The sequence below is a fragment of the Benincasa hispida genome, chromosome 3 (assembly GCF_009727055.1).
Source record: "Benincasa hispida cultivar B227 chromosome 3, ASM972705v1, whole genome shotgun sequence".
NCBI lineage: Eukaryota > Viridiplantae > Streptophyta > Magnoliopsida > Cucurbitales > Cucurbitaceae > Benincasa > Benincasa hispida.
Window position 1 is genome coordinate 3,114,457 of NC_052351.1, and position 9,989 is coordinate 3,124,445.

The 9,989-nt window shown below is 31.9% G+C and overlaps 1 protein-coding gene across 1 annotated transcript; it reads left to right on the forward strand.

Annotated features, from left to right (window-relative positions):
• Positions 1 to 5,427: 5,427 nt before the first annotated feature.
• Positions 5,428 to 9,272, forward strand: LOC120073220 (CSC1-like protein ERD4). The gene is made up of 6 exons (XM_039025935.1): positions 5,428 to 5,962; positions 6,058 to 6,212; positions 6,409 to 6,684; positions 7,252 to 8,096; positions 8,233 to 8,488; positions 8,599 to 9,272. Exons 1-6 carry the CDS (start codon positions 5,695 to 5,697, stop codon positions 8,974 to 8,976), a joined length of 2,178 nt encoding a protein of 725 aa, XP_038881863.1. The 5' UTR covers positions 5,428 to 5,694; the 3' UTR covers positions 8,977 to 9,272.
• The last annotated feature ends 717 nt before the right edge of the window (positions 9,273 to 9,989 follow it).

Here is a 9,989-nt window from a genome sequence, read left to right on the forward strand (position 1 = left end):
TAGCTCTAGGACTTTGCCTTAAGAAATATTTTTTGAAATAGTATGCGAGTAAGATTTTTCTCAAACCTCTTTTACGATGTTTTTTTGAAGTCATAGCCTAATTCAGTTTTTAGCAATGAGGACCTTGCCACTCTAAAAAATTTGAGGGTAGGAGAGGTCTGAGCATATGCGCTTAACTTAAACCTGTCTCTTATACACATCTAGATGTGTATAAGAGACAGGGAACTCACTTATAGTTGGATATCCGCATGGCACCCGTGAGGGCAAGCCAAAACGATGGTGGGAATCATGATCAACGTCGAAATGACCACAACTCCACTGCCTGTGATTCAAAGAAAAATTTGCCAAGGCATGAGTTAAGTATGAGAAGGGTGTCTTGCTCGTAGTTGGACGTCCGCATGGTACCCGTGGATGCAAGCCAAAATGAAGGTAAGACGCTTGGATCGGTACATAACTTATACTAAAATAAATACATCGAGGAGAAAACTTTTTTTTTTTTTTTTTTGACTTAAACATTGAACAAAAAAGCCCATTTTTGAAAACGAAATATATGATAGCATTGAAAATGAGTAAAAGATTTTTGAGAAATAAGCTTACCGCATCTAAGGGTTGGAAAGATTCCATATGTAGAGGAGTAAAACCAAGAAAAAATACCAGTCCACCGAATCTTGAATAGGAAAGCATTTGAGAGGTCTAGCTAATGCATCAAAGCAAGTTAAGATATATTACGACTTTAAATATATGCTTGAGGACAAGTATTATTTTAATTTTGGGGGTTTGATAGCTTGTAGAAATGTAAATTATTTTACTCCTTTTATCTAAAAGTAGGAATTAATGCGTTAGCTTAACATGAAAATCATGCAATTAATTACATTACGTGATCGCTAGCATACAAAAATTCACGATCCTTGTAAATTATAAAACTTGAGCTTTTTAAACGCAAAAATCTACTGAAAGTGATGAAGCAATTGTTGCTACTGGAGTGTATGGAAAAACCTATCGCCCAAAAGGAATCACACAAGTTCAATGCGATAAGAGGAGACATGACATTAAATACAACTGATGCATGGACAGTAGAGGTCTAATCAAAGTTGGTAGTAGACAGGAGAGGTTCACGACAGAGCCAATGAATTGCTGACGCGAGGAAGTCGATGCGACAAGGTATGGAAATTAATGCCCGGTGTCAGCATAATTGTTAGTGAGAGACGAAAATACTCCTCATCGAAACCTATAAATAGCCATAAGAGTCATTCAAAAAAAAAAAAAAAAGAAGAAGAAGAAGAAAAAGAAGAAAAGAAAGAAAGAAAGAAAAAGAACTAGCGAAGCTTTGTAAAAATTTTCCATTCCTTCCCCGAGATAACTTCCTCCCAAGCTTCTAATTGAGAAGTCTTGAGTTAGAGCTCAAGATTTCTTCTGGTAGCAAAGGAAGAAGGACATCAACCCCATCACAACCAACATGAAGCAATCATTCAAAAAAGCCAGAAGGTGCAAGAAATTTCATATGACGGCTTGACTCTCTATCCTTATCTTTCGTTTTATATTTTCATTAGCATTTGTCTTGTTGTGTAACGTTGAGAAACTTTCACTACCAATATGAGTGGCATCACATTTTCCTGTTTATCCATTGTCTCTTTACCAAATATGAACAACTAATTTCATAATGGGTTGAGGAAAAAGGAACTAACATATACTGAGTAAAGCATAGACTGGCGTTCAACTTGTTTGATGTGTACTTCGTAAACTATTTTGTTCAAGTCGACAGATTGCTCTAAATAGAATTAATCATAGCTTGAAAAAGCAAGGGATTTCAGATCTCATTAAACAAAGAAAGAATTACCTTTAGACGTAAAGATACATCTTTTGCAATAAATACTCATTGCAATGCGTCCTAGAAATATGATATTGTGGCCGAATACACTGAGAAGTGTAGCCTGTGATCATGGGTAAATTGCTTGAATGTGTGGTATATGTATTGCTTTAGAAGTGTTAGTAGTTATTTTATCAACCCTATTTCATTCATTGAAATTTTACATTTCTCTTTGCATTTTACTCCACTTGAACTGTGATGTTCATTGCATCCCCATTTTTTATGCATTTTAATAATAGTAGTAAAATAGAACCAATCATCCACATTATTGACACCAAGTTGCGTTAAAATCTAAAACAAGCATTTCAGTGCATCTTTAAAGAGCAATCCTTGGGCTTAATTAGATAAAACAACGCGTTTACACAACTAAGGAGACCAAAGTATAGAATCATCTCATCGCATCTATAGAAACACATCAACATATCTGAGAAGTATTTGAAAATATCGATATCTGATATGGATTATTTGCCTCACATGAAGTACATAGGCCCAAGGTTTTAAATAATAATAATAATAAATACCTTCATAAAAATATTTTTTTTGCACAACAATAAGCTTGCATTATTTGCCTAAAAAAAATTAACAAAAACTTACACTGGTTAACTATTTAATACTATTGGAAAAATTACCTAATTTAATAGTAAAAATAGCTCTAACATGGTTTTTTCTCTAAATTTTCTTAACAATATTTGAGGTAGAATTTATTAGGAGCAATGTTAAATGAAAAGCACAAAGATTTTTTTTTTTTCTAGTAAAGAAGTTAAATTTGGGCATATTTTAAAATGAAAATTAAGATTGCAATGCGTATCTAAATTTGAACTACAATTTAATGAAACTAAAAGTTTAAAATAAAAATTGACTAAATTGAATAATTTTATTGGTGAAATATACCTTATGTCGTGCCAAAAGAAAATGTTGTCAAATCAACATTCTTTTATTCTTACAATATAAATACAAAGAATCATCTCTAATCATAACTAAAATTATTAAGCATTGAGAATATTTTTGTATGCTTAAATCCTCACATTTTAATTAAATTGTAACTAAGATACACTTTTAAGACAATCATCATAAAGAGAAAAAAATAGTAGAAAGAAAACTTGAATTGATGTTGTTCAAATATAAAGTTTATTGTTTTTTGAGACGAAAGTTGAAATGGAATACATTACAACTTTAAAATTAAATATCGTCATTACATAAAATGAAAATTATTTAACGAAATGTTACGACTCGAATCTCTATGAAGATTTATTGTTATTATTTAAAAAAAATGCAAAAATCAATCCATGAAGATAATGATTCCTCTTGTGAGAGAAAGGAAGACAAATGTGGAAACCTAACAAAACCGTTTCCTAAGGAAGAATTGCAATTTCAGTTCAATAATAAATAAAAAATAAAAATTATAAATAAATAATTTTTTTTCATAGATAGAAAAAATGTCAAACTATTTATAAAAATAAAAAAAATACTAATAGATAATGATAAACTTCTATCAATGTTAATCAACGATAGAAATTGATAGAAACTGATAGAAGTTTATAAATGATAGAAACGGATAGAAATCTAAAATCATTAAATTTTGTTATTTTGTATAAATAGTTTTAAGATTTTTTTTTTTTAATTTTCGAGAATCTCCCATAAATGAAATTAAAAATATTTCGAATGAAGAAAGGAAAAATTGTTTGGGAGGAAAGGAAAATTCAATTAAATGAAGTAAAGAATTTATACCTGATGTGCATATATATTCCTAAATTTTTGGGTTTTCCATTAAATGGCTTAATTCAAGAATATATATATATATATATATATATATATATATATATATATATATAAATTAAAGCTTCATTTGATAATCATTTGGTTTTTTTGTCTCTTTTGTCTTTTTTCTTTTTTTAATTTTTTTTTTTTAAAATTAAACCTATATCATTCATCTTTCTTATAATGATTTACACATTTGTTAAGTACAATGGTTGAGTTCTTAACCAAATTACAAAAACAAAAACAACTTTTTGAAAGTTATTTTTTTTAATTCTCAAAATTTGACTTGATTTTTTAAACAATTGATGAAAAGTAGAAAAGAAATTAAGAAATTTAGAGGTGGAAGTAGTGTCCATAGACTTAATTTTAGAAAACAAAAACAAAAAAACAAAATAGTCACCAAACAAAATCTAAATTATACAAAATTCTCTATATGTCACCAAATTCCTATCTTTTTCATATACAATTTTCGAAGGGATAACCCACTTGACCCTACAATATTTGGGTAGCGAGAAAATTTGTAGTAAATTAATTTCTAAGTAGGTGACCACCATATATTGAACCTTTGACTTCTTAATCATTTATTGATATTATGTCTTCCTTTTACCACTAAGTTAATCCATGATAGTTATTTTTTAAGTAATGGATAGATTCAAAACTGTAACATTAATATTTTTCCAGTACAACCCCTTTGAATAGAGGTCATGCCAATATTACGAGTCAAATTCACTTTGGCTTATAACGTTGAAGTTTATATAAATATGCTAATTTTTTTTTTTTTTTTTTTTATAGTTAAAAACAAAATCACAGGAAAAAAGATTTATATTTTTTTTAATAAAAAATTTAAAATTAGACTAGACTCTTTCTAAAAATAGAGGAGCAATGTAAAATAAAAAACCAAAGGTTAAAGGCTTCCTTTGAAAATCATGCATACTTACTTACCATTTGTTTGATAAGCTTTCCACATTTTATGATAACACACTTGGATTCTAAGGTAGATTTCAAAAATCAAATTAAGTTTTATCATTATTAATTTTTTTATTTCAAAATTTATCATGACTTTTCAAAACATTTTTAAAACGTTGGTGATAAAGTAAGAAACTACATTCAGAAATACGATTTATAAGCTTAATTTTTTTAAAAAACAGAAAAAGAAAATGTTATCAAATGTCTAAATTAATTCGCTTGAACTTCACAAACTCACGTTAACTTAAATTTAATATAATATTATATCATATATACAATGAGAGGTTGAAACCTATCGTTTTCTTATAATAATTAAATATATAAAGATTGTCAGATCCCATTTTCACAATTATTCGATTTATAGTTACATAAAATTAAGAGTATTTCTATTTTCACCTATAGTTTTTTTTTTTTAATTATTTGCATGTTACTAAAATTGAAACCAAAATTTAAAACTAAAAATAGTTTATAAAAACAAGTTTAAATTTTAAAGGTACAAAATTAGAAACAAAATCATATATACTTGAAATTAAAATTGTAATTATTTTCCACCTTTGAAAATTCACAGTTGAAGAAGGAAAGGTGAGTTTGGAGCCAAAGCACCTGATTCCAAAATGGAAAAAGAAAAAGAAGGGTTTTTTGGTCTTTTACACTTCTCCCAAGTACTGTCCCATCCATCGTCTTCAATCCCTCTCTTTTCCCTCCTTATCCGCTTATTCAACAGTTCTACTCTCTCTCTTTTCTCTGATTTTGAAGAAAGGCAATTAAGAAAACGATGAAACACGGACCCAACCCCACAACCAGCTAACTACAAATCATCCAAAATTTCATCCTCAGCCCCACACAACCCTGATTTTTAAGCTCACTCTTTATATTATGTATGCCATTTCCTTTCCCTATTCATCATAAATATCTCACCTCCAACCACCGTTTCTCAACGGTTACTTTAATCCCTCTTTGAATGACTCAAAGAAGAAACGGAAAAAAAACCCATTAAATTCCGCTTTACTTGCATTCTGAGAGTGTTTAAGCTTCTTTTCCAGGTGGGTTTCTCCAGATTCACTCAGAAGCTCAAGGAATTGGGATTTTAGAAACAGACCCAGATGGATTTTTCTTCCTTTTTGACGTCCTTAGGGACGTCTTTTGTGATATTTCTGGTTTTGATGCTTGTTTTCGCTTGGCTTTCTTCAAGGCCTAGCAATCATGTCATTTATTACCCAAATCGGATCCTTAAGGGTCTGGATCCGACCGGCGGGTCCAGGTCTAGGAGCCCGTTTGCTTGGATTGTGGAAGCTCTGTCTTCTTCTGAGAAGGATGTGATCTCTATGTCTGGGGTTGATTCTGCTGTTTACTTTGTGTTTTTGGCCACTGGTCTGTTTTTCTTTCTTTAGAATGTTTCTATTTCTATTGTTATTGGGTGTTTGCTCTGTTTCTCATTTTGTTCTGCAATTGGAATGTTTTTTCAGTGCTCGGGATTTTTGTGTTGTCTGCTGTTGTTCTGCTGCCAGTTCTCATTCCAATTGCTGTTACAGATGATGGTATTAAGAATGCTAAAATGAACAATACCCAAAGTGTTGGGACTTTCAGTGAACTTGACAATTTATCGATGGGGAATATCAATGTAAGCAACATTAATGTCCTGTTTGATAAGGATTTTGTTAACCGTGTTTTCTTTCTTTAGTTAATACATAAATGCGTTTGGATTAGAAAATGAGAAAAAAAAATGTTAGTTCTTATCTTTCAGAAAACAGGGAACTGGAGGCTTGGCCTTTTTGATTCTCAGATTTGAGTTTTGACTTGTTTGTTTTCATCTGCAGCTGCGGAGTAATCGGCTTTGGGCCTTCTTATTAGCCACCTACTGGGTTTCCTTTGTGGCATATTACCTGACATGGAAAGCTTATAATCATGTCTCAGCTCTGAGAGCTCAAGCTTTAATGGCTCCAGAAGTAAAGGCTGAACAATTTGCCATTATTGTTAGAGATATCCCTCCAGTTCCTGAAGGTCAAACTAGGAAGGAACAGGTTGATTCTTTCTTTAGGAATATCTATCCAGATACCTTTTATCGATCGATGATTGTCACAGACAACAAACAGGTTTGTTCAACATGAACTTTTTGAATCTTAGTCGTTCAATATCTCAAGATTGCTTGTGACCCAGTGGTTCAGTTTCTTTAATCTTCTTGCTCTTGTTTCATCTCGTACAGTTGTATCTACCTTGTGATGTGTTGTTTTTTTTGTTGTTGAAATATTTGTCTGTAGGATGTTTAACAAAACAAATTTGAATTTTGCTCAACAAATTTAAGGAAAATAGAAACAAACAAGATCAAATTTTTCCTCTGGGTGAGTGATAGTTTTGGGTTCTTCCACACTATAGTCTGTTGCTAGGAATAGAGTCTGTTGTTGTATTTGCATTGTCGTGTATGGTTTTTCCGGTTGAAGCCTTTTGCTTCTAGGATATTTAGGATAAGATGTCTCTTTTAGGATATCTAAGATAAGATGTAGATTGTGTGAAACACATTTAAGAAAATGCGCAACAGATTAGATCGTATTTGCCACTCTGTATGAGAAACAGTTTTGAGTTCTTCCACACTTTTTTTAAGAGAGATTTCTTCCACACTTAATTTCTGTGTGACATATTATAAATGTTCGTATGTCAAGCAGGTTAATAAATTGTGGGAGGAGTTGGAAGGATACAAGAAGAAGCTCGAACGGTCTGAAGCTATCTTTTCAGCTTCAAAAACAGAAGCCAAGCCAGAAGGTGTAAGACCAACGCATAAAACTGGCCTTCTTGGTCTTATTGGGAAAAAAGTTGACAGCATAGAATTCTACTCTGAGAAGATCAATGAGCTAGTCCCAAAGTTGGAATCTGAACAGAAGGCTACTCTCAGAGAGAAGCAGAAGAATGCTGCTTTAGTCTTCTTTAATAACCGGACAAGTGCAGCTTCTGCAGCTCAAAACTTACATGCACAAATCGTTGATAAATGGACAGTTCTGGCAGCTCCAGAACCCCGCCAGCTTATCTGGCCTAATCTTTATATCAATTTCATTCAGAGGCAAGTCAGGCAGTATGTTGTGTATTTCATTGTGGCCCTGATGATTTTCTTCTACATGATTCCAATTACTGCAGTTTCGGCTGTTACCACGCTCGATAACTTGAGGAAGTTTCTGCCATTTTTGAAGCCAATTGTGAACATAAATGCAGTCAAGGCAATTTTAGAAGCTTACTTACCTCAGTTAGCTCTGATTATCTTCTTGGCTCTGCTGCCTAAGTTACTACTCTTTCTATCTAAATCTGAGGGCATTCCTTCAGAGGGACATGCACAGAGGGCTGCTTCTGGGAAATATTTCTATTTCACAGTGTTGAACGTGTTCCTTGGAGTCACTTTGAGTGGTGCATTGTTCAGAACATTCAAGAGCATCCAGAAAGATCCAAACTCTCTTGTTCCCTTGTTGGCAAGTAGTCTTCCAGGCAGTGCAACTTTCTTCCTTACCTTTGTGGCTCTCAAGTAAGCTTCGATTCTAAGATCATTCAACTTCATTTTGGTTTTTCATTTAAATTCTATGTCTAATGAGTGTAGATTGAGAATCTAAGTCTAGCGATTGTTACTAGCAAACTGATTATGGTTCTATTGTGCATCATAGGTTCTTCGTCGGTTTTGGTCTTGAACTATCTAGGATAGTTCCTCTTATCATATTTCATTTGAAGAAGAAATTCCTTTGCAAATGTGAAGCTGATGTGAAGGATGCTTGGACTCCTGGAGATCTTGGTTATGGAACTAGAATTCCTGGTGACTTGCTCATTTTTACTATAGTCCTCTGCTACTCCATCATAACACCTCTGATTGTTCCATTCGGCGTCATATATTTTGGTCTTGGATGGCTTATTCTTCGCAATCAGGTAACGTAAATCAATCGTAGATCTGATTGGCAAAATGTAACAACTAAGCCCATTTTCTGCCTTTTGGATCTTTCTTTTGTTGTGTTAATGTGTATGACCTTTTTTTACAGGTCCTGAAAGTTTATGTTCCTTCCTATGAGACCTATGGAAGAATATGGCCACATATATTCAACCGTATCGTAGCGTCTCTCCTATTGTACCAACTTACCATGTTCGGTTTCTTCGGAGTGAAGAAATTTTTCTATGCTCCAATCTTAATTCCACTTCCCATAATTTCCTTGATATTTGCCTTCCTTTGTCACAAAAAGTTCTACCGATCTTTCGCTGATACCGCTCTTGAAGTTGCTCGTAGTGAGTTGAAGGAAGTTCCTAACATGGAACAAGTGTTCAGGTGTTTCATTCCACCAAGTTTGAGCTCTGAGAAGGTTGATGACGACCAATTCGAAGATGCACGGTCTCAAGTTTCGAGAACAGGATCATTTGTTTGATAGAAATTTACGTCGTTCTTGGTTTGTCCACGAATCTTGTGTGAAAGTTAGATGAAAAATGTTGATAGTTTGCATTAGGGATTAAGAAGTTAGGTTGTGATTAATGTACACCTCACTTTGTGTTTATGGTTTTCCCCCTTGGTTTAGTTTAATAGCCATGAGAAAGGTATCATGTGTGTACAAGAAGAATGAATGATCCATAGCAATTCTTCAATGTCTTCTGTATTTAATGAAACTCAAAGTGTTATTTCCTTTCTTTCCAGATTACATGTGGATAATCCTTTCATGTATGAACAGTGTGTTATTATAGTTTATATTTGAGGTATAGATTATTATAGTCTAATTTATAATACTCTAGGGTGCATATTAATTTAGTGTGTTATAATAGTCTGTATTTAGAGTACAAGTTATTAGAGTTTGAATTATAACTGTACTCGAATTTTGAATCTATATTAGAGTTTACATGAAATATCATATTTTGAAAATATAATTTAAACTATATGTTTTACCAATTTTGTAAAATTAATTGGATTTTAATTTAATTTTTTGTCATTTTGTTATAGAATTCAAAATATGGTAATGTGTTTTTCTTAATAAATTTGACTTTTTGTCATAAAATTGTTATTTTGTTAATCATTGTATTAATTTTAAATTGTGTTGGTAATTGGCTTTAATGTGATTCTTGAATAAAAACCAACTGTAATTGGCTTGATATCTAAATTTGTAAAACTGGGTTGACTTTTTGTTAAAACAGTTTTTTTTACCGTCATAAAATGAGGAAGAAATTATCTTTGAATTTTTGTTATAGAAGTCATAATATGGTAATGTGATTTTGTTAATAATTCTAATTTTTGTTATAAAATTGTTATTTTTTTTATATATATTATTGTATTCATTTTAAACTGGTTTAGTAACGGGCTTCAATGTGATTATTGAGTAAAATTCAATGGTAATTAGACCGAGTTGGTTGCTAATGTGTAGTATGAACAAAAAACCCCAATAAATGGGAATAG